The sequence below is a fragment of the Amblyraja radiata genome, chromosome 21, assembly GCF_010909765.2.
Source record: "Amblyraja radiata isolate CabotCenter1 chromosome 21, sAmbRad1.1.pri, whole genome shotgun sequence".
In the NCBI taxonomy this organism is placed as follows: Eukaryota; Metazoa; Chordata; class Chondrichthyes; order Rajiformes; family Rajidae; genus Amblyraja; species Amblyraja radiata.
In genome coordinates, this window is record NC_045976.1 from 128,768 (window position 1) to 154,431 (window position 25,664).

The 25,664-nt window shown below is 41.1% G+C and overlaps 1 protein-coding gene across 2 annotated transcripts in view; it reads left to right on the forward strand.

Moving 5' to 3' along the window:
* cdk17 (cyclin dependent kinase 17) overlaps positions 1-25,664 on the forward strand; it is a 168,186-nt gene that overhangs the window by 90,567 nt on the left and 51,955 nt on the right. The window contains exons 4-5 of one of the 2 annotated variants that reach the window (XM_033039359.1): positions 2,867-3,034; positions 7,345-7,478. In XM_033039359.1, the coding sequence (XP_032895250.1) occupies positions 2,867-3,034; positions 7,345-7,478 (302 nt within the window). The remainder of the gene's footprint in view (positions 1-2,866; positions 3,035-7,344; positions 7,479-25,664) is intronic. The other variant, XM_033039360.1, reaches the window with a different exon arrangement.

Here is a 25,664-nt window from a genome sequence, read left to right on the forward strand (position 1 = left end):
TCTTTCTTCTTTTAATATTATTATTATCCCAGTTATATTGCGATATTTGAAATCGTTCAATGGTGCATGTATTGTAACATGTTCAAAGGCATAGTGAAATTCCAATCATACCATATTCTCTGTAATTTCCCTGCATTGTCTTAGACAAGGGTTTTAATTGTTTATTACAACTGAAAGTCTGCGTGGAGAAAATGTGAAAGTTCAGAGACGTGCAAAGAATTGCACTGAACTTTGTCAATTTCAAACCTGCAAAAGGAACTAAGTTCCTAAAGAAATCAAGTTTATTTAATTTATTGTTCTGGGAGCTTGAGTATTAAATACATTTGGATTAAATTGTAGAATAATTTATCATAAAGGTACCAGAACTCGTCATTATTAAGCTGCTCTAATCTGCTCCATTTCATCATTATTAAGATAGGAGATGGAACAATGTTTTTTACTTTCAAAAATAAACTTTATTCATAAAAATTATGCAAGATATATAAAACAGTACATTGCTTTCTTTACATTCAAAGAGTCATCCAGTCCATATACATTTATGATGATGTCACATCTATATATTTGTAATGTCATCAAAATAATATATTCAAAGCACCAATGTCACTCGTGGCAGCTTTGGAGAGTACATTTCTCAAGGACTTAGTTTCGGTGTCTAGTAGCAGCAGGACCAGATTGCAGCACTTCTCCATAAAGTGTATGCCGCACCAGGTTTGATATTCCTTTAGTACATATACGCTTCAACCTGGATTGTGCCAAATGGCAGCATTCCCTATGGACATCTTATTGTACTAGAAAATAAGCAGGTTTCGGGAAGATCCAGATGTGTCTTCCACCGAGTTGGAGATCTTGTAGTAGCACTCCATAGCACTCCATTTGCCCTGCTATGCATCCTGGGAGCAGACTATAGACGAGAAAGTCCTCTGTTATGCAGTTGTTTAGAGTGAATCTCGACAAGGGTCTTCACACCCATTCCCAGACCTCTGCAAACGCATGATCCGAGAGGTGAATGATTGTAGTCTTGGGAGTGAGACTCTGACCATGAAGAAAGTACCTGAGAGGGAGGGACCCTGTCATTGCCAGCCAAGTGAGATTGTGGTGCTTGTTGGTGAGTTCCGGCGATGAGGCATTCTGTCAAATTAATTTGATGGTCTGCTCAGGGATCCTTTGTGTTCTTCTCGCATAGGCCTGCTGCACGTTCCATGCTGACCGCTGTCTGATGGATATAGTCAGATGGGTTTTCCTGATGGAACCTTTCCACATAGGACAGATAATGTGGCAAAGTCCAACTGACAGTCAAACGGAACATCCCGTGACAGTTAGTTCAGGCCCATCTCTTGCACCACGAGCAGCAGATAGAATCTCAGCAATGACACGGTGCACTTTGTTTCACAAAGGTGGCCACCAGGATGCACTGTTCCCTGCTGGTTCTTAGGAGAAATATGCATTGTGACCTTTTGAAGGTGCTCCATCTGGAGTCCCCAGCCGAAATTGAAGGTGGCTTAGGTGACTACCACAGTGATGAAGTTTGGTATAGGTCGCAGGTGGACCTTGCACAGTAATGCCAAGATCACCTTGCACTTGATAACCTAGTTCCTGCCTGCTCCAAATTTATATTTTTTGTTGGCTATGTAAGTAAGTAAGGAAGTAAGTTTAGTGGCCAAGTATTCACATACAAGGAGTTTGCCTTGGTGCTCCGCCCACAAGTAACAACATGACATACAGTGACAATTACGAATGATTCAGAAAACACTAAACATTAATAATAATAAAACATTAATGATAAAACATCATTGATCAAGCATGTGAACCAACAAAATACCAGATCAAAGGGAGGCTACAGATTTTTGGCTGTTGAGTAAAGAGCAACTACTCGTGGATAAAAACTGTTTTTATGTCTGGCTGTGGCAGCTTTGACAATCAGTCGCCTTCCAGAGGGAAGTGATTCAAATAGTTTGTGGCCAGGGTGAGAGGGGTCAGAGATGATCTTGCCCGCTCGCTTCCTGGCCCTTGCAGTGTACAGTTCATCAATGGAGGGACGGTTGCAGCCAATGCCAATGCCTATGCACGCCAAGCCTCAGCAACATACCAATAAAAACAGGATGGTGGGCAACCTTGCTTGACTTTGCTTGGCATTTTCTGACTCTAAAATCAGTTTATCAGTTCATCGTATTTACTTCAAAGAACATACTAAGTATAATAGAATAAATAAAAATAGACATTTTTAAATCCTAAATGTAGTTGTCATTTAAATGCTGCAATGCAATGCTGACAATAAAGTTTCCAAGATTCCAAGATGTAACTCATTAGTATTGTGTATTACAAATTTTTCATGATAAACTTGAAAAGGAAACGTTCTTGTTAATTAGAACTTTGTTTTTAAATAACTACCAGCAACCATATAATGGCAAAAGGATTTTCTTCAGAAATACATTTTGTCAACCTTTTGTATCAAAATGTCTGTTGAACAAAAGTGAGCTCTCCATAAAAACGTTTTGTGTTTTTTTGATGACCAAGACTGCATTGGACTTGCAATTTTGACGGTAAAGTCAGCTGATTTATAAAATTAACTATTTTTTAATGATTATATTTAAGTAGCTCTTATAGAAGTCAACAACAGAGGTAAAGTTTGGAGGTATGTCAGATACAATATATGTTAACGTGAAGTGGATTTTCTTAAAAAAATATTGAAAATGCTAACTTGATACAGAAGCTCGATGCATTTCCTGTCAGACACCAAACAGTATGTTTATATTGTTTTTGTTTTCTTTTGTTTCAATCAACACCCTTTCACCTCTCCTTCTGATTTTGTTTCTGCTTTATGGAATGCCTCGTTGGGACAAACCTGTTGGCTTTCAAAAAATCACAGAGCCAATTGTGAAGAATGGCAGGCCTGCAACATCGCACAGTATGCACTCCTTTCTCCACCAGTATGCAGGCTCTTTCAAAAAGCCTCCTCTACGGAGACCCCATAGCGTGATTGGTGGGAGCCTTGGCTCTTTCATTTCCATGCCCAGGAATGGTGGTGGTAGATTAGGTGATTACCAAGAGATTGTGTGTCTGTATAGTTCTGTTACACCTAATTGTTTTGCACAATATTAACTTAGCTTGTGCATGTGGTAGATTGCTATCATAACCATTGTTTTGTGCATATACTTGCTGTAACATTGTCAAAACGCATTCCCTTTGTTGTTTTCTGCATGTTTTTTGTTTGTTTGCAAAATCTGAACTCTGGTCTTCCAGGTAAGTGCTGGTAAAATTAATGCATACCCGTTAATATAAAAGATGTAAGCAAATGTGTATATTGTAGCTTTAAGTTTACTCCTTGCCAAGAGTGCTACTTAGACAACCTGTATATAATTGGACATGGAGCAGACTTGGAAATATTAATTGGAAATGAAACAGACTTGCATAATTTGGCAAGAACACAAAACTATTTTGAATGTAGTTGACTGTAAAAATAAATGATTTGTAAATATTCAAAAATTCTTAATCATTGGTAATATTTGACGCCATATTCTGAAGCAGGCATCATCAAGTGAGAAATATTTTTATGTGCAGCTTTTTGAAAAAATACTCAGTTTGAACATGATTAATATCTTACAAGCCTGCCTTAAAGTTGTTCTTGAAGAAACATAGATTATAAGCAATATAAATTCCCTTTAGTCTTAAAATGTAGTACACTAATTTTAAATGTAGCCGTGTTTACATTTGAAAAGCTTGCTAATTTTACCTGAACATTTGGTGGTTATACTGATCACATTTTCAAAGAATTCAACTGATATCACACCAGCCTAATTTTAATTGTAAATTCTTAAATGCTGATTCCTTTGGTCATTCCGCCTTCTAAATTACAAAAGTGATAGCATTTGAACTGAGTTGATTGAAATTAACAAATTGATAACGTAATCATCTGCTTTACAGATAATTGAGCTATTGAAGTCCAAAAGTAATTTCAAGGGTAATTTGTTTGTGAATTTTGATTTACACATGCTAACATTTGTGCTAAAGTGCACAAATGATAGATTTTAGGCTTTATCAATTACATTGTAAATTATATGACTTAAATAAAACAAATTATTTTTAAACAGCTATATTAAAAATAAAATGATTGATCCTTAAAAAGGTACAATGTTTATCCTGCAATTTAAAAATAATGGACTTCATTTTATTAACTACATTTCTGCTTGGCATTTTGAATGCCAGCTCAATGTCCATATAAATAACATCAACCTCACCAGAACAGAACATGCTGAAAATACTCACTCGGTTAGGCAGTTAATGTTTCAGATCAATTAATATTCCTCAAAAGTAGCTTCATTACTTTGACCAACATTATATGTTGAATCATCCAATGGTGCTTGAATCATGGCACTTAAGCACATATTCACTTTCATTGAATTTATTCAAACGAGCTGATTTTCCAATAAATATTTATTTCTACCCAATTATGCTGAACTTTGCACTACTGTTATTGGGTTGATTGGTTTGTGCATATTTTTTTAAGTCTTTTTAGTGAGTATCTTGAGATGGACGATGACTTCTAGTCCACTTTTTGTGGGTTTTGAGGTGACTAATGAATCTAATATTTGAACTTAAATAGTGGTTTATCTTTAGCAGCCTTTCAGTTTTCCACTTCAGCTTTAGCTGATGGGAATTGAAAGTCTCTGCTATTTCTAATTTGCTACTTTTAGCAACCTACACTTAACCATTTACCAGCCTTAGTTCATAAGAAGCAAGAGTAGGCCATGTGGTGCTTTGCACCTGATCAACCATTCACCAAGATCATAGCAGACCACTCAAGACTCATTTTCAAGCACCATCACCGTATCCCTCCATTCCCTTCATATTAATCCACATTTTGAATGAACGTAATGACCTCCGCAGTCCTTCAAGTTACAAAATTCCAAAGATGGTCCTTCCTCTGCATGAAGAATTGTTTCCTTATCTCCTTCCGTAGTGGCCCATCCCTTAATTCTCAAACTGTGCCTCTTGGCCCTTATGTCCTCTATCAAGGAAACATCTGCATTTAGCTGTTTCCAAATCACTGTCATTCTTTTAAGCTGTGAAGAATACAGTCCGAGTCGAGTCAGTCCCTCCACATGTGGCAAACATGGAATCAGTCTACGGAATCCTCACTGCACCCCCTCCATGTGCATCCTTTCTATACTGCACAATACTCGATGTTCAATCTTACAAAGGCTCTGTCCAATTTCAATAAGGCTTTCATAATTCCAGTAACCAAACCCTTTTGTTTTGGAGGCTGACATTCCAGTTTCTCTCCTATTTCCCATTGCACCCGCAGTTTGGCCTTTATAAATGTGTAAACAAGCATTCCACATTTCTTGGAACCCATCTCTTAAACTTACCAGTTTTTTTAAAGCATTTCTCTTCCTATTACTGTCATACACACACCTTTCCTCTCTTATCATTTTTATATTGTTATGCCCGCATGGGCAAGATGCTCTTAACACTTTACTGATATCTTTTGCCACTACATGAAGATTTCCTTTGGCTTCTTCAGTAATCAATTTTAGGTTTGCAAATGCATGCTCTTGACATTTTCACATCTATACCAGATTAGGTAACCGCTGTAAATCACACTTTGAGGATTTACCAAATTACCCAACAAAAAAAAATCAGTCGAGTTGATGAGTATACGAAAGAGAATATGTTAAAGGGCTACTGAAAAATAAAGAGACGGGGAGTGCATTTGATGGAATTGCTCTTTTGGAAGATAGCAAGACCCGATGACCTAATTAGCAACCCCTGTGTCATAAAAAAAAGTAAGTAATTGAAAGGGTCCATCAAATTCCCCAAGAATCTCAAACTCTCCTGCATTTACTTCATTGTCTTCCAGTTTTTATAGTCTGTAAAAGGCATTGGAGACCACCCTGAGATCACATAATTCTCCTTCTTAACTTCTGAAACTGGAGAGGGGCTCAACAAAGTTTCTTTGGGATTCAACTTCAAGAATTTTGTAGATTCCCTTTTAACCTTCTAATTTTATTTCCTGATATTCTTCAGTCAATTATTGTTTCAGGGCAAAATAATTGAATGCCATTCCTTTTAACTTTCATTTTATTTCCAATTTATTTATCAATTTAAAATAAGAATTTAGAAGTAAGCTTGTTTTGACTGAAGTATTTAAGAAGGTCCTTAAGATTTTGCAACGATTTGAACTTTTCCACATCTAACCCTTTTTCAGAACAAATATTAACTGTTTAGAAAGCTCTTGGGCAAATAGGGAGTGAGGGTAATCTATTAGTAATTTAAAACCTGACATCATGTTTTCTAAAGAATATACGTCACAGGTGAGATAGGGCATCATCATAATGAAAATGTCAGAGTAGGTATGAGGGGCCAGGAGCCTTTTCCTCATTTTCTTCTCACTAGTTTACTCAGTTTAAGTTTTTGACTCTTCAATATTATTTTTTGTTCATTCAATGAATCTTGTAATTATGTTTGCTGTTTCCCAAATGTTGCCCTGCCCTCTTGCCCACAGTTTCCTGAAAAATAAACCCTGTTGGAGTAAACACCTCAGAAAATCAGTCCATGAATAACATTGATTGTAGCATTGTGTGCTACCACACATGAACTTCTCTGCATGTTTTGCTCTTAATACCTGGTCTTGGTTGTAACAGTGATACAATGTAGGAGAGAGACGAAAGAAATAAAACAACATATGATTTGGAATGTGAAGAATAAATGTCTTCCTTAATCTAGCCTTTACATAGTAGCATTGAATTATTTTTATTAAGTAGAATAGTTAGCAGATATTTTAATTTCATTTTGCTTATAATTGTTCCCCAATTAAAAATAAAACCATTAGTAAGATATTTATGTTGCCAATTAATTAGTGTAATGAGTTTTTATCACATTGACCGCTTTGCATAAATTCTAAAACAATTTTGAAGATTGTTCAAATTTGAAGTCAGCAGTATTAGTAGACACGACAAAGTATTTGAAAAATGTTTTATTCAAAGTGAAACAAATTAAACATAATAACTAAGTATATTTATTTGAAGTAATTTTAAGCATATAAATGGATTTGACCAATAAGAAGTGTTAACAGGAAATAAAATCCCTTAAACTGAAAATGCTGGTTGTTGAACATCATATTATTTGAAACTTTCAAATCATTAATTTTTTTTAAATGAATAAAAATACGGGAATTACATGAGGTTTATGCCATTAGGTACTGAGACAGAATGTTGCTACATTTTGCAATCCTCTCTTTATATTTTTACAATAGCCCTCTCTGTTAGCATGCAAACCTGATTTTTGTATCTTTGTTCCAATTTTTGTGAACGTCTGGTTAATTTTTCTTTCTGCCTTCGTGTTCAGATATAGTGCATGAGAATCTGAAAATAGGTTCAGATGGTGAGAGTGATCAAGCTTCTGGGACTTCGTCTGATGAGGTGCAGTCGCCCACACGTGTTCGAATGAGAAATCACCTACACAGACGAATCTCCATGGAGGTAGGATTTTATATCAGAATTCAGCAGATGTAATAATTGTTTAAAGTTGCAGTTCACTTGTAGGATCAATATTCTGCTATTGTGCCATTTTCTCTATGCTGCGTAAGAGTCAAAAAATAAATATGGCTCTTGCAAGGTAGGTCTTCAATGTGTGATGATGCCATAAGATGAAAACATATATGAACCTTATTAATATCTCAGCTTTTAAATGCACAGCATCTTGACTTAAAGCATCATAGTATGGAAACTTGGCTTTAAGAACATAGTGTGACAGTGGCGTAGCTGGTAAAGCAGCTGTCACACACATACATACTTAGGTACTGTCCACGTGGAATTTCCACTTTCTCCCGGTGACCACGTGGTTTCCTCCCACATCACACAGATCTGTGGGTTTATCAGTTAATTGGCCGCTACAAAATTGCCTCTGGAGTGATGGGAGTGGATACGTGAGTAAGATAATATGGAATAATGTTTAGGTTCAGGTTTATTATTGCTACGTGTATTGAGGTGCAGTGAAAAGCTTTGTTTTGCACGCCATCCAATCAGATCAAATAATACTATTACATAAATACAGCCGTCGAGCAAAGGATAATTGATGGTTGGCATGGACTCGGCCGAAGGGTTTGTTTGCATGCTGTGTGTTTAATTAAATAATGAATAATACCATGTTTAACTCAGATGTTCTCTGTGACTTGAACCACCACTTTCTTGATTAGTATGGGTGTCAGGGTTATGGAGAGAAGGTAGGAGAATGGGGTTAGGAGTGAGAAATAGATCAGCCATGATTGAATGGCGGAGTAGACTTGATGGGCCGAATGGCCTAATACTACTACTATCACTTAAGTCAGGCTGAAAATATGAACAAATCTAAGGTAGCAAAAAAACATTGAAGAATAATATAAAACGAAACAAAGAAATCCTTTCCTTTTTTAAAGTTACCATTTGGCAGCCAACCTGCAAGCTTGAATGTGCCAATATTATTTCTCATTGTCTTGTCCGAAAGATTCTAACCATTATTTTCTTTCATTTAGAACAGTAACATACTTCAAAATGTTGATAATCTTTATGGTCTTGGACACAGTTCCATGTAAAAAAAAAATTGTTGCCAAAAAATTAAATGTCTACTGCTTTTCCCAGATAATGGCTGCAAAGGTTGTACACTTGACTCATTCCTGGAAGTGTTTGGAATCTATTTGGTGTTTGATATCAGGCCCTCCAAATATTTACTAATGCAGATAACTTGATCTGCCGTGAAAATTGTTGATGTGTTTGAAGTGCCCGGGGAGGAGGGGGTGGTGCGGGAGGGAAGGGAAGAATTGACCAGCGAGTTCCGGAGAGAACGGTCTTTGTGGAAAGCAGACAGGGGTGGGGGGGGGGAGATGGAACGATATGGCGAGTGGTGGGGTCACTTTGGAGGTGGCGACAATGACGGAGGACTATTTGTTGTATGTGACGGCTAATGGGGTGAAAGGTGAGGACTAGGGGGACTCTGCCCTTGTTACGAGTGGGGGGATGGGGAGAGAGAGCAGTGTTACGGGGTATTGAAGAGACTCTGGTGATAGCCTCATCTATAGTAGGGGAGGGGAACCCCTATTCCCTGAAGAATGAGGACATTTCCGATGCCCTGGTGTGGAACACCTCATCCTGGGAGCAATTGAAGAGACCCTGGTAAGACAAGGACAGAGTCCCCCTAGTCCTCACCTTTCACCCCACTAGCCATCACATACAACAAATAGTCCTCCATCATTTTCGTGTGGGACAGGCCCTTAAATTGTCCCTAGTGTGTGTAGGATAGTGTTAATGTGCGTGGATCACTGGTCCACGTGGACTCGGTGGGCCAAAGGGCTTATAGGCTGCGGGCCGAGCATCGAAAATGTGTCTAGAATTTGACTTTTGTGGCCCATCTTTGGGATCTACTTGAAATTTGGCACAGATTTAGATAAAATATAATAATTGAGAAGGGAAGTCATAACTCGTCATTGCCAAAAGTTCCACATTAATTAATTAAGCTAATTAGAAAATGAGATCTAAAAAGTAAGCAGCATCTAGTGTTCAATGCTCATATTATCCCATGGGGAGCCTAATTCCATGCTGCTGTCTATTAAACTAGGTATGTTGCAAAGCCTACCTGAAGCGTCGCTGAAAATCTGTTGCTGCGGGTGTGCGCGATTTTGGCGCCGTTTAGAGGGGGGCGGGTTTAAAACGCGATTTTCTCTAGGCTGTTCAAATCGAAGATGTTCAGCCTAGTTAATTATTAACGAAAAATCGCTGGAAGACCCCGTCGCAAAAGCTATTGTTAGCTATTTTAAAGGCCTCGTATAATAGTTCTAGTAGTTTAAAAATCAATCTCTAAACCCGCGACCACCGGCAGCTGTCAGGGTCGCATAGAGCAAATAATAGAAGGTATGCTGCTTATTTTTACATTAAAAAGGGCTTCTTAAGATCCCTTTATACAAAGTTTAATATTGCGAGTAGCTCATTTTGGGCCAATTATATCCCGCAGTATTTTTCTGGGCATTTGAGGGCATAAATCTACCGCAATGTGAACGTTCTAAACCAGCGCGTTCACAGGATCCCACTAGAAAGCTGATTTAAAATGGACTTTAATTTACAGCAATTGAACACTAAATTCCTTCCATTTGGCCTATAAATTAATGTAAATTAGATTTAAAAATCATGTTTTATTGTGAATTACTTATGAATATTATTTGGACACTTAGGCTATTTAAAAATGTTAATCATTTATTAAGAAATGGATAGATGTTTAGATCTAGTAATTGAAGTTTGAAATTAGCTACACTTGGGTAACTAACTAATTATATGCTTTAATTTCAGGTCATCCAAGTAAGATTATTTTATATTTGTTTCAGAATGGTTCAATCCACGATAACTGAAAATTTCATTCAGTTCTCTTAATTTTTAAGAAGGTTATGGGCTTTTGACTGCACACGATCACAGCTTTTTTGTTATGTCCATAGAAAATCAATAGGGAACAAGATGCTAATTTCCGAGTATGAAAATGGCCATAACTTTTTAAATACTTGAGATATGAAAGTGAATTAGGTGTCAAATTAAACTTCTTTTTATGCTTTATCTGATGGGATAAATTACAGACTTGATTTTTTAAATCTCAAAATTTTGTAACATTGCTAATTAAACTATATATTATTCCTTCGAAACCTTGTATTGTTTTGATGTAATTTTTTTAATTTATTTTTGACATCGGTTGGAAGCTGCAAACCAAATCTCGTTGCACTGATGTGCAATGACAATAAACAATATTATTATTATTAGATTATTATTATACCATATATATTTATAATAATATGTGGTATAATATATATATAATAATTATATATGTGTATATATATTACTTGCGAATATGACTGGAATTATATATAATTATATTATATGAAAATAATATACTGAATATAATTGTGAGTATGTATTTTGAATGAGACTGCCGCAGAGGTCCAGCTCTTGAACTCGCCTGGTTAATGGGTGAGGGCAGTTCCTGTGGGTTTCCTCGTTTACTGAACCCCACTGACTGCCAGTGTGCAAAGTGGGGGTCACTGCAGTAGTGGGATTGGGACAGTGCGAGGCTGGGGGAAGGCAAAGGCATCTTCCACTAAGAGGTAAATGCCTAACCTTAACCCTAACTCGCCCCCCCTCCAGAGCAGCCCACAGGAGCTGGAGCTGCTTTGGGACTGGCTGCGGGCTTCGTAAATGTGGCCGCTCAGCGCGTCCACCTCGGCCAGCATGCCTTTCTGGATAATCATGGTGATGATGGTGGGGAGCACGCCGCCCGGGCCGCCTTCAGCCCCCCCATAGCGCCGGTATCATCAGTCCGCCCGCTCGCTCGCTGCAACACTGGCCGGCCGACAGCCCGACCGATCCTTCACAGTTCTCACCGGCCGGCCGACAGCCTGACCGATCCTTCACAGCACTCACTGGCCTACCGACAGCCCGACCGATCCTTCACAGCATTCACCAGTGGGCCGACTGATCGACTGACTGACCGACCGACCGACCCTAATCCTAATCCTAACCCTATTTTTTTATTTATCATTTTTAGTTAACAGTTCACATCATAACTTTACAAAGATAAATCAATTGTAAAGCAAAATTGTCAGCCAGGTTAGCATTACCTTTATTCCTTCGAAACCTTGCTATTGTTTTGATGTAATTAGGAGGCAGCCATGATCCCAGAGTGCTCACTGCCTAGCTACCATGAAACAAAGTGCGTGATTGGTCAACTGGCGTCCGACGCAATGTCAAACGAGCCTTGATTGGACAATTACTACTCGGAAAATTGGAGGTTTTTCCCTTATTTTAAAAATATATGCAGGTTTTGTTCTTGACGAGTTTCAAGTATGATTTATATAATATTTTTACGCAATATGTTAAAAATTCAGGTAGTTACGTGATTTGGGTCACAAACTTAAAAGCACCTCGGCCCACAGCCTACTGTTTCCGCGCTGTACCTCTAAAACTAAAATTAATACAAAGTCAGGATTTGCAAACTTGCACCATAGAGTCCAACAGATTCTACACCTGCAAATGTGTCGATTATTTTGATTTCATTTCTTGTTTTTAATTTAACTTTTAATATTTTTTTTTGAACTGTTATTTACCTCATATTTAATAACCTGTAAATGTTTCCGTTATTTAAAAATGGTTGAAATCCTTGACAGCTTTGATAACTGGGAATGAGACATCCCAGCTTTGCCTTCTGTCAAAGCCTGTCAGGAATATTACAAGTGTGATACTGTCCAAGGCTTGGTTGCTATCCAGACTTTGCCACCTATATCAAGGGAGCCAAGGCCCAGCGAGACTAGCCATCTGCAGTCAGTGGGTGCCAAGAGATGTCTTACAAGATTTAGTCTATTGTTTAAAACGATTGAAATTGTTGATGATTCATACAATATGTATGTTTGAGGCAAAATAGGTTATTGAGGTGTTATACCTTGTAAACAATTCAAAATACAATTAAACCTTCCACAGATTGTCATGAATGATAAATTCCTAAAGGACATCCAAAATTTCTCGCTCTTCAGTATTTCCACTCTAGACCATCCAAGATATCCTCTTTCTTCAGTCTTTCCACTGTCAGACATCCAAGATATCCTCTTACTTCAAGCTTTCTGCTCTAGGACATCCAAGATGTCCTCCTTTCTTCAGTAAACTTGCTTTTCCGCCAAGTTGTTGAGGTTGGAGCCCTCATCTGTCTTCTTTGTGTCTCGCAATTCTGTTCTCGTTCACACTCCCCCAGCGTGAACTACAATAGATTTTCCTGGTCCTTTCACGCCACCAGCCTCCGCATTCAACACATCGTTATCTGACATGTCTGCCACCTTCAACATGATATCAACACGTCACAGCTTGTTGTCCCCACCTCTTTCTGCGTTGCATACAGACCACTTCCTCTGCACCTCCTTAGTTTGCTCATCACTGCCCACTCAAGCTGCGTCCTCCAACTGCAGGAGATATAACACTGTCCCTGCATCTCCTCTCTCACCTGACTCAGGGATTCCAGCTGCTCCTTCCAGGTGAGAGAGAGGATCATGTACACCTCTGGAAACTCCGTCTTCTGTGTTTGGTGCTCTCGATATGTTTTTTTTTTTTGTTTGACGAGATCAAGCATAGACGAGCATAAACCCCTATACCGAACATGTGCTATGTTTAACAGGACCTGTTGAATCTCTTGTTTGCTAATCATTTTAGATTCCCTTCTCAATCCCATTCCATCCTCTCTGTCCTTACTATCCTTAGCCACTTCAATCGGCAGGTAGTGTTGGTGCTTTGCAGTGCCAGAGACCTGAGTTCATTCTTGACTACAGGTGCTGTCTGTACAGACTTTGTACTTACAAGACAGCATAAAAGTAAAGGAGAAAGCAAATAAGATTGCAAAGATTAGCAGGAAGTTCGAGGTTAGGGAAGCTGTTAAAAGCCAGCAGAATACAACTAAAAGGGCAATAAGGGAAAAAAAGATGAAATATGAAGGAAAGCAAGCCAATAATATAAAAGAGGATACCAAAAGTTTTTTTCAGATATATAAAAAGTAAAAGTGGCAAGAGTAGACATTAGACTGCTGGAAAATGACACCAGAGAAATAGTCATAGACAATAGGTGCAGGAGTAGGCCAAGAAGAAAGGAAGAGGTGGAACCAGTGGTCTGTGGGAGAGCTGAGAAGGGGAGGAGAAAGTAAGGACTACCTGAAATTAGAGAAGTCAATGTTCATACCGCTGGGGTGCAAACTGCCCAAGCGAAATATGAGGTGCTGCTCCTCCAATTTACGGTGGTCCTCACTCCGGCCATGGAGGAGGCCGAGGACAGAAAGGTCGGATTCGGAATGGGAGGGGGAGTTGAAGTGCTGAGCCACCGGGAGATCAGGTTGGTTATTGCAAACCAAGCGGAGGTGTTCGGCGAAGCGATCGCCAAGCCTCCGCTTGGTCTCACCGATGTAGAGCAGCTGACATCTAGAGCAGCGGATGCAATAGCTGAGGTTGGAGGATGTGCAGGTGAATCTCTGCCGCACCTGGAAAGACTGCTTGGGTCCTTGAATGGAGTGAAGAGGAGAGGTAAAGCGACAAGTGTAGCATTTCTTGCGGTTGCAAGGGAAGGTGCCCGGAGATGGGTTGGTTCAGGTGGGAAGGGACGAATTGACCAGGGACTTTACTGGCTTTACCTTGCACTAAACGTTATTCCATTATCGTGTATCTACACTGCGAATGGCTCGATTCTAATCATTAATATGTCTTTCCGCTGGCTAGTTAGCACACAACAAAAGGTTTTCACTGTACCTCGGTACATGTGACAATAAACTAAACTGAAACTGAAGTAAAGAGCATAGACAAAGAGTCAGCGGATGTTGTTTACTTGGATTTTCAGAAGGCCTTTGATAGGGTACTGCACGATGCTACTAAACAGGATATGAGCTCATAGTATTAGAGGGAAGATCGTAACATGGATGGAAGATTGGCAGAATGGCACAAAGCAAAGAGTGGGAATAACAGGGACTTTTTCTGGTTTGCAACCAGTGACGAGCAGTGTTCTGCAGAGGTCAGTGTTGGGCCTGCTCACTTTTCACGTTATATATTAATGATTTGGATGATGGAATTGATGGTTGTGTGTTTGCAGATGATACGAAGATAGGTGGAGGGGTAGGTAGCATAGAGGAGCAGGGAGTCTGCAGAAGGACTTGGACAGTTTGAGAAAGTGGGCAAAAAGTGGCAGATGGAATGCAGCGTAGCAAAGTGTGTGGTCATGCACTTTGGGAGTAGGATTTAGGAAAGTAGAAAATGGGGAGAGGATTCAGAAATCGGACGCGCAAAGGAACTCGGGAGTGCTGGTGCAGGATTCCCAGAAGGTTAATTTGCAGGTTGAATCGGTAGAAAGGAATGCAAATGCAATGTTATCATTCATTTAGAGCAAACTAGAATATAAAAGCAAAGATGTAATGCTGAGACTTTATAGGGCTCTGGTCGGACTGATTTTGGAGTATTGTGAGCAGTTTTGGGCTCCATATCTGAGGGGAGGGGAGGGGAGGGTAGATCAGCCATGAGTGCAGACTCAATGGGTCAAACGGTCTATTTCTGCTAAGTTCTTCCAGCACTTGGTGTTTTACTGAAGATTCCAGCATCTGCAATTCCTTGTATCTCCAGACAGATATTATCTTGATTTTATTTTCTACACTAAGCATTGAATTGATAGGCCAATGATCACTAAATTATACAGATTTCATAGGTTTTAGCTCCATAACCACAAAATGAATGGAGGAATAAAGAATCACTGAAGATAACTTATGGATTTGACTCCCTGTGGTGGTAGTCCAGAAATTGCTCTGATATTTCCTCTGTTGTAAAGACAGTTTCACCAGTATTTCTCACTGAAAATTCAGAATATTTTCAGCAATTTCTATTCTTGCATTTGTACCTGTATCTGGCAAACTGCTGTGCAAAATGGAGTGCATTGACACCATGTCTTCATTAAATACAACACCATATTTGAAAATTGTCTCGGGTTCACAATTTAAACTTGTTGGAGGTGTTGTCCAATATTATTTATGTATATGAAAAGTTTCACAAAGGCAGCCATGTCATTCAGACACACCTGCCAGATAATTCAGCAACTGGGCAGCACAGTGTTGCAGCTAAGGTATACAAAAATGCTGGAGAAACTCAGCGGGTGCAGCAGCATCTATGGAGCGAAGGAAATAGGCAACGTTTCGGGCCGAAACACTTCTTCAGACTGACGCTCCATAGATGCTGCTACACCCGCTGAGTTTCTCCACCATTTTTGTGTAACTTCGATTTTCCAGCATCTGCAGTTCCTTCTTAAACACAGTGTTGCAGCTAGTTTAGCTGTTGCCTCACAACTCAAGTGAACTGGATTCAATGCTAATCTCTGGTAATGTATGTGTGGAGTTTGCATATTCTCGCTCTGATAATATGGGCTTCTTGCCACATCCCATAGACATGCAGGAAGACGTGGCAAGACGCTGGATATATGCACCATTTCTATATCTTGGGAACCACTTTTGAACAATGATAGGAATCAGAAATTAAATTCATCACCTTCATTGCACCAGCATGTGGTTGTGTCAGGGAAAAAAGTGTAAGAAGATTAAGGCCTAATTTCAGACACAAAGCACATGGTCTATCAGGCAGTGATCCTTGAAAATAAAAAAACTGCAGATGCAAGAAATCTGATATTAAATATAACAAGCACTCTGCAGGTCAGACATCCATGGAAAGAGAAGCAGTTACCATTTTAGATTGGGGACCATTCATCAGAACTAGTTATCATTTATGTTCTGAAACACGAACTGCTGACAGCAGATAACGTGGCATTGCAGCTATACCCACAAGACTCAACAAAATCCTCCATATCTATTGGCAGGATAAGTGAACCAACATGAGGCTAACGTCCGAAAATTGAGGAAGGGTCTGTGTATTCTGTTCTAAGTTCTATGTTCTAATTGGAATGGTAAAAGGTGCAACGATTGTGCAATATCTTCAGAAATCCTGCAGATGGAGTACCTGGACAATCTACCAATCTTAACTAAATAAGGCAGTCCAGTCCAAAATAGTTTTTCTTATCACCAAAAACCTCTTGCTGCTGCCATCAAAATGATGCGTGTTCTTTGACCGCTGCTCCCTGCTGGCTGATTATCACCGACAGAAAGACCAAAGGGTTTGTGGAAAGAAATGGAAACTGAATTTCAAACGGCTGATCCCAGACAGCAACAAGGAACACACGGATAATGCACGTTGATTCACGAGAAAAAAATCAACGTGAATATCAAGAAGTTCTTCATCTTCAAATTTTTCAGAAATAAAGAGTCAGAGTGAATTGCACCAATTCAAAGAAAGAATGTTGTATGGTGTATTTTTTAGTTTAATTTAGGGATACAGCGTGGAAACAGGCCCTTCGACCCACTGTGTCCGCGCCGACCAGCGATCCCCGCACATTAGCACTATCCTACACCTACTAGGACCATTTTTTACCAATTAACTTACAAACCTGTACGTCTTTGGAGTGTGGGAGGAAACCGTAGATCTCAGAGAAAAGTCACGGGGGGACCGTACAAACTCCGTACAGACAGCACCCATAGTCGGGACCGAATCTGGGTCTGCAGCGCTGCATTTGCTGTAAGGCAGGCAACTCTACCGTATGGTTGATGGAGGTGGATGTTGAGGAGAAACATCAAGCTGTAAAGAGTCAGGAGACTTTGCCTCAGACTCTTCCAAGATCATTATCCGATTACAGAGCTCATTCAATAAAGTAGAATGTGACTGGCTCACGTTTTCAAAATGTTTAGAAAAAAAGTTCTGAGATCAACCGTCTTGAGGAAGGATAGCAGCTTTGCAACCTGACATTATATGGATCTGCATGTTCTTCTATGCCAGAGTACCTGATCTAAAGTTTGTAGAGAGCAGAGTCTCCAGGAACATTCTGCATTGTCATCAGAAAATGATGAAAATGCTCAGCAGCATCTATGAACAGAGAAAGAGAGTTAACATTTCACGTCTAAGACCGTACAACATTAACTCTGCTGCTCTTTTCCTCAGATGCTGCCTGACTTGAAGACTGTTTCCAGCATTTTCTGTTTTAAGGTTTCCAGCATCTAGTTTTTAACTCCCAGAACTTTGTCATCTATCTTGGAGGTTTTAAAGGACAGCAGGATGGAGAGTTCAGACCAACCGTTGATCCAGAATGAACCATTCTTTCAAGATAAAGAAACCTGGAAGTGCTAGCTGCCCGTCGAGTTCTCCTTGGCTCTGAGATTGAATCAAAGCAGACATGCTGCATGTGTCCTTGAAGGGCATGATCACTCTGATGTAGGCAAGCTGAATGGGGAGAATGAATAAATCAAAAATTGATGTCCCACTATTAAACGTCAACTACAAGGTTCTTTCCAAGGTCATTCATAATGAAATCGAGTCTGTTCTGGGCCTGATTCACCTGAACAAGACCTGTATCATTCTCAGGAGGAAGATGTCTAACGACCTTGTGTTTATTGACTGGTACTCATTTGTCCTGTCAGTCTCTTCCAGGAGAAAGCCTTTGATAGAATATTACACATGTAAACAGTGGACATTGCTCAAATGGATTTAGCAGAAGAATCTTTAAATGGTTAAGACTGCTCTACACATATGTATGTAGTGTTGTCCTAATCAGTAGGTGGGAAACAAAAAGCGAGCTAGAATCTGCAGTTAGGAAGGGTTATCTTGTCTTGTTTGCAATGTATAAAGCCTTTTGCCAAGTCCATGAAGAAGTATCAGGTATAAGCAGGGTGATCATCTCTGGCAGTGGCTAAAGCATCCAATATATGGACAAAGACACTATCTTGTGCTGGATGTAGACAAAAATGCTGGAGAAACTCAGTGGGTGAGGCAGCATCTAGGAGCGAAGGAATAGATGACGTTTCGGGTCGAGACCCTTCTGCTGGATGCACTGCTGATCCACAGCTACTCTAATTTCTGGTGACTATTTGGGGGGAGTCCTGTAGTACAATCCCTTTAAGCTCATCACCCCATTCTTATTTAGAAATTCCATCCATGTAGCTGGACAATCTGTCTGGAATATCGCTGTAAGTACTACAGTGATGTGGTGTCTCTTCAAAACTTAAGATTTAACGTACAATTTGAAAGGGAGAAGGTGAAATTGGATGTGTCGGTATTACAGCTGAGCAAAGGGGACTATCGGGGCATGACGGGGGGGAGCTGGCAAAAATTGACTGGAAAGGGGCTTTAGTAGGAATGGCGGCATTGCAGGAATTTCTGCAGATAATACGGAAGGTACTGTGTAATTTCATTCCAAAGAGGAAGAAAGATTCCAGGGGGAGAATAACACAACCATGGCTGACAAGGGAGGTCAAGGCCAACATAAAAGCAAGAGAAAAGGCATGTAACATTGCAAAGATTAGTGGGAAGCCAGAGGATAGGGATTTTTTAACGAACAACAAAAGGTAACTAAAAGGACAATACGTAGAGGAAAGATGAAGTACAAATGTAAGCTAGCTCGCTGGAGTTTAGAAGGTTGAATAGGGACCTCATTGAAACTAACAGAATAATGAAAGGCATAGATAGAGTGGATGTGGAAAGGATGTTTCCACTGGTGGGAGAGTCTAGGACCAGAGGTCATAGTCTCAGAATTAAAGGGCGCTTTTTTAGAAAGGAGGAGGAACCTCTTTAGTCAGAGGGTAGTTAATCCACACAGAGGGCTATTTTGAAGGCAGAGATAGACAAATTCTTGATTAGAACGGGTGTCAAGGGTTATGGGAAGAAGGCAGGAAAATGGGATTAGAGAACAGCAGCAGCCCATCCTCTCTTACGCCCTTCTCCATTAGCCTGCAGCATCAGTAACCTGGGACATTGAACTGACAGTCCTGCTCATCCCTCAACTGTATTTCTGTCACAGCTTTAATATCCCAGTCCTATATACTCTGGTCTGGAGTTATATGCCTTACCAGTCTGGCATCTTGCATTAAAGACGCTTTCGCCTATCGACTTTCCTCGCGCTCTGTCCTGCTCCTGTCTACGGAACTCCTTACTTTAACTTCTATAATTCCTCAACTTTGTCAACTGACACACTACTACTTTAGGTCCTATCCCTCTGCCAGACTAGCTTAAACCCTCTCAAGATAGCACAAGCATCTCAACATCCACCCAGTCATGTCCCCACAGGATCCTGCATTTCTCAGTAGCATTCTTTTCTCCAAACTCCAAAGAATATAGACCCGACCTGCTTAGCCTCTCTTAATAGGACATCCCTGTCGTCCCAGGGATGAGCCTCATAAATATCTTTTGTTTTGTTAGGATAGGGCATTGTTTAAATAATTTTGTTTCTTATGTTTCTTCCTATTGAAGTATGTGACCTCTGCTTTCCCACAATGAATTTGCCAAGTTTTTGTCCAGTTGTTTAATCTGTGTATCCCTCTTGGGGTTACAATATCTTCATCACAACTTGCCCTTTCACTATTTTTGTGTGATTGGAAAACTTGCATTTCACTCCCTGCTCTGGGTCAGTAATACAAATAACCATATAACAATTACAGCACGGAAACAGGCCATCTCGGCCCTACAAGTCCGTGCCGAACAACTTTTTTCCCTTAGTCCCACCTGCCTGCACTCATACCATAACCCTCTATTCCCTTCTCATCCATATGCCTATCCAATTTATTTTTAAATGATACCAACGAACCTGCCTCCACCACTTCCACTGGAAGCTCATTCCACACCGCTACCACTCTCTGAGTAAAGAAGTTCCCCCTCATGTTACCCCTTAACTTCTGTCCCTTAATTCTGAAGTCATGTCCTCTTGTTTGAATCTTCCCTATTCTCAAAGGGAAAAGCTGATCCACATCAACTCTGTCCGTCCCTCTCATCATTTTAAAGACCTCTATCAAGTCCCCCCTTAACCTTCTGCGCTCCAGAGAATAAAGACCTAACTTATTCAACCTATCTCTGTAACTTAGTTGTTGAAACCCAGGCAACAATCTAGTAAATCTCCTCTGTACTCTCTCTATTTTGTTGACATCCTTCCTATAATTGGGCGACCAAAATTGTACACCATACTCCAGATTTGGTCTCACCAATGCCTTGTACAATTTTAACATTACATCCCAGCTTCTATACTCAATGCTCTGATTTATAAAGGCTAGCATACCAAAAGCTTTCTTTACCACCCTATCTATATGAGATTCCACCTTCAAGGAACTATGCACGGTTATTCCCAGATCCCTCTGTTCAACTGTATTCTTCAATTCCCTACCATTTACCATGTACGTCCTATTTTGATTTGTCCTGCCAAGGTGTAGCACCTCACATTTATCAGCATTAAACTCCATCTGCCATCTTTCAGCCCATTCTTCCAAATGGCCTAAATCACTCTGTAGACTTTGGAAATCCTCTTCATTATCCACAACACCCCCTATCTTGGTATCATCTGCATACTTACTAATCCAATTTACCACACCTTCATCCAGATCATTGATGTACATGACAAACAACAAAGGACCCAACACCGATCCCTGAGGCACCCCACTAGTCACCTGCCTCCAACCCGACAAACAACCATCCACCATTACCCTCTGGCTTCTCCCATTCAGCCACTGTTGAATCCATCTTGCTACTCCTGCATTGATACCCAACAGTTGAACTTTCTTAACCAACCTTCCATGAGGAACCTTGTCAAAGGACTTACTAAAGTCCATATAGACATCATCCACTGCTTTACCCTCATCAATTTCCCTAGTAACCTCTTCAAAAAATTCAAGAAGATTAGTCAAACATGACCTTCCAGGCACAAATCCATGCTGACTGCTCCTAATCAGACCCTGTTTATCCAGATGCTTATATATATTATCTCTAAGTATCTTTTCCATTAATTTGCCCACCACTGAAGTCAAACTAACAGGCCTATAATAGTAAGATTAAACGAGAACTTACCAGTTTGAAGTTTGATCTGTATTTTATGAGGAGTTACGATGAGGGATTACGTGAAGAAGCCCGCCAGGACGCATGCGTATCATTCTTCAAAGCAGCGGTGTGAGATCACAGATAACTGTAATGACTAAACATAGTAAGATTAGAGAACAGGTACCAGTTAAGTATATGATCAGGGTGGGAGGGGAGGGCACGTAATCCCTCATCGTAATTCCTCATAAAATACAGATCAAACTTCAAACTGGTAAGTTCTCGTTTAATCTTACTATTTTACTTCGGAGTCATGTGAGTGACTACGTGAAGATTTTAAAGCTCTGTGATTTCATGCCGTGGAACGAGTCCATGCATCACGTCTGCCTTGACTGTGGGAGGAATTGTGTTAACATAATTTGGACATGAATTCGACTTTGAAATCATAAAATGTTTAACACAAGTTTATTGAATTGAATTGAATTGAATACCTTTATTGTCATTCAGACCTTACGGTCTGAACGAAATTTCGTGCCTGCAGTCATACATACAATCATACAATAATAAACAACAATAAACACAAATTAACACCACCACAGTGTATCCTCCAAGCACCTCCTCACTGTGGTGGAGGCAAAAATCTTAGGGTTACTGTCTCTTCCCTCCTCTTCTCCCTCTGCGCTGAGGCGATTCCCCACCGGGCGATGGCACAACAGTCCCGCGGCTCACCGAACCCCGCAAACGGGCCGGTTCAAACACCGCGGCCCGGGGGTGGTCGAAGCTGCCGCCCTCCAGTCCAGCACACGCAGCCGCTGGCCCACGGCTCAACCCCAGACTCAGGTCACCGCCGCCAGAACGCCGTCCCAGCCACCGGAGCACCGTTCCAGCCCCGAGCCGGATCGCCCTCACGTGAGTACCGTTCTCCCTCGGGCTGGGCCACTCCGACGGGAGCGCCGTTCTCCGTTCTCCCTCGGGCTGGGCCACTCCGACGGGAGTGCCGTTGCACCCTCGGGCTGGGCCACTCCGACGGGAGTGCCGTTCTCCCTCGGGCTGGGCCACTCCGACGGGAGTGCCGTTCCACCCTCGGGCTGGGCCACTCCGACGAGAGTGCCGTTCCACCCTCGGGCTGGGCCACTCCGACGGGAGTGCCGTTCCACCCTCGGGCTGGGCCACTCCGACGGGCCACAGCCCCTCACGAGAAAGTCTCTCAGCCCCTCGCCAGGCCGCTCTCACGAGAGCGCTGTTCCAGCCCCGGGCTGGGCCACCCTCACGGGAGCTCAGGGCGAATCCTGTCAGCTGCCTCCAGAGTCCCGAGGTCGCCAGCTCCGCCATTAGGCCTCAGCGTAGACGGAGGCAGAGAAGGGGGATACGACAAAAAGGTCGTATTCCCCCGAAGGGAGAGACAGCAAGCCCCGTTTCACCCCCCCCCCCCCACATAAACACGACCTAAAAACCAAAAACGTAACTAGACAAAACGAAAAAACCAACACAAAAAAGTAAAAGACAAACGGACTGCAGGCGAGCCGCAGCCGTTCCCAGCGCCGCCACTTCCGGTTTTATGGAATCCCTTTTATGGGTTTAATTTAATTTACAGAACTTAAATTGTTTCTGCAAACGTTCCAGGTTTCATTACTGGTTTATTACAAAATAATTGGAATGTTTCCCCTCCAGACCATTCTGCTGCCTTGAGGATTTGGTCCATTGGTACATCCAACTGTATGCTGCCGATGTAGCTGCAGCCCTGGTGGAAAAGATTTTTTAAAAATTTAGTATCCACCCCAGCCTGGGTTAGCAACTGTTTCAGCCATCTTGAGATGGTCTGGACCGTCACACTTGGTGTGGTTGCTAGTGGCTGACCAAAATGTGCCTTTTCATAGCCTCTTAGGATATTCGTTTTCTTCATGTATAACGACAGATGTCTTATTATATACAGACGGTCATCTGTTGGGTATGACCTAATTGTATATTGAGGTCTGCTGATCCCTTTTTCTGTTCTGCTATTATCTCAAAGATATGAAACTTAATTTTATCTGTTGAGAAATTATGTTGTCCAGTCTAGTGTTTGTGGTGACTGCATCCTTCGTGCCGTGACCAATACCTTTAGTATGACTGTTAATGTCAGTCTGGTTAGGTCAATAAGGCACTTCTGTCAGTCTGTGTAGGGATAGAACTGTTGCTGGAGACCAATTCCTGAGCATCTTCAGGATTATTCTTACATCCCATATTTGGGAGTATCTGGTTCTTGGGGATAGTATTAAAATTCCCCTCATAAGTTTTGTACCAGTGGGTGAGTCTCAACAGTGTAATGCTCTGCCCCCTGCCATCGGTAAGTCGATAGGGCACTTCTGGCGCAGTTGATGGCACTGTAACTGAGCCCCTCATCATATTGGAGGCCTGCCAGATATTCCAGAACAGATTGGATGTTCATGTCTCTGATTCCACGTTCGATACCACTGGAAACCATGGTTGTACGCCAATCGGGTACTATTAATACCAGATACAGAGTCTTGTTGTATTTCCTTAATACCCGACTGATGAGGCAGGAAAAAGGAGGGAAAAATGCGTAAATAAACAATTCCCCTTAATGGAGCGAAAAATACATCTGTCGCCGCTGCCTCAGGGTCTGGTTCCCGCGTAACATTACTTGATAACTGGTGGTTAAGTCTGGACGCGGATTAATCGACATCTGGTGTTCCATGTTTTGCTGTGATATCAGCAAATACTATTTTAATCAACATCCATTTGGTGTTTTCCATAATTTGCATGACCTGGTATTTGCCACTGAATTTAGTCTTCCTGGTAGGTAAGTGGCTGATATCCAAATATCTCTCTGGATACACCATTGCCAATTTGTATAGCCAGGTTGTCACATGATGTCGATTTGTTTCCACCCTGTGGTTATTGTATGCTACCACGGTGGTATTGGTATTGGTGGCTCCCCACCCAAGTGCACTGGCATCAGATTGTAGTACCTTGGAAAGGTTACTGACAATGCTTGGATAGGAACAAGGCCAGATGTTGTCTATCCACCATTTTAGTTCCATTTTAGCTTGATTGGTAGTTTCACAGATCTGTCAAAGTGATCTGCATAATTTAGAGTGCTTGTATTTTGCTCTCTGTTTGTTTTGGTAGTGAGGTCCAAAATTGTGGCTGGAAAAAAGGCAGCCATTATTATGCCAATTGCTTTGCTACCAATCTGATGGATGGTTTGCTGATGTCAGTGAGGTTATTGTAACCTCTATTAAATCTCTCGCCTTTCCCTTAGGCAGAGTCACCGACATGTGAACTGAGTCAAAGGTGAAACCCCAGGTAGTCCATAGTAGTGGAAGACGTTAGTTTAGATTTAACTGGATGAAAATAAATCTCAGTTTTCCAAATAACTTTTTTGTGGCTGTTACAGTTTGGCCAATTCCAAAGTTTTGCCCATAATGAGTATGTCATTTAAATATGCCATGTACAGCCTGGGCTGATGATACCCATTTGACAGTGCTTAATACTGTCAGAGTTGTTCCATCCAGTAGAATTTTTAAGTAACATCTGTGGTCACCTCGTATAGGCACTAAATTGTAAGCATCTTTTAAATCGATGCTGTCCATTGAAGCAACCTTTGGGTTATATTGTTAAGCAGTAACAAAGGTATCTATTTTGTCTTTGATAAATATATAGGACACGAATTCTAATACAGGTGCACAACCTTTTATCCGAAAGCCTTGGGACCAGACACTTTTCGTAATTCAGAATTTGTCGGTCTTCGGAATGGAATTTTTTTAGCGTAGATTTTAATGGCTGGCTCAGTGGTAGAGTGCTCGGCTCATATCCGCAAGGTCGCGAGTTTGCGCCTTGATCCCGGCAGTAAACTCGGTCGCGAGTTTGAGTCTTCAATGTAGTTTTTTCTTGCAGAATAAATGTTTGTATGAAATGCAGTGTAGGAGAGGTGTACTGACTGTGTGGGCAGAACTTTGGAAGTGATTGCCCACCAGTCTAAAAAGCCGCTGTGTCTCCCTGTCCCTGGGATAGCAGGGGGCGATCAAACAGCACAATACCCCCCTCCCCCTCCAACTCCAACTCCAGAGGAATCCGCTCCCTAATGGGCCGCTACGGCGACAAGTGGCAGTTTGCCCACAGCCCGAGCTGCGCCCCCTCATCCGCCACCCCAAGAACAAGACGTACCTTGCACACCATCAGCTTCTGCCCCTACGTGTTCCTCTGGAGTTGGAGCGGGGCTGGGCTGGAGTTGCTGCTGGCTGTGGGTCTCTGGGATCTC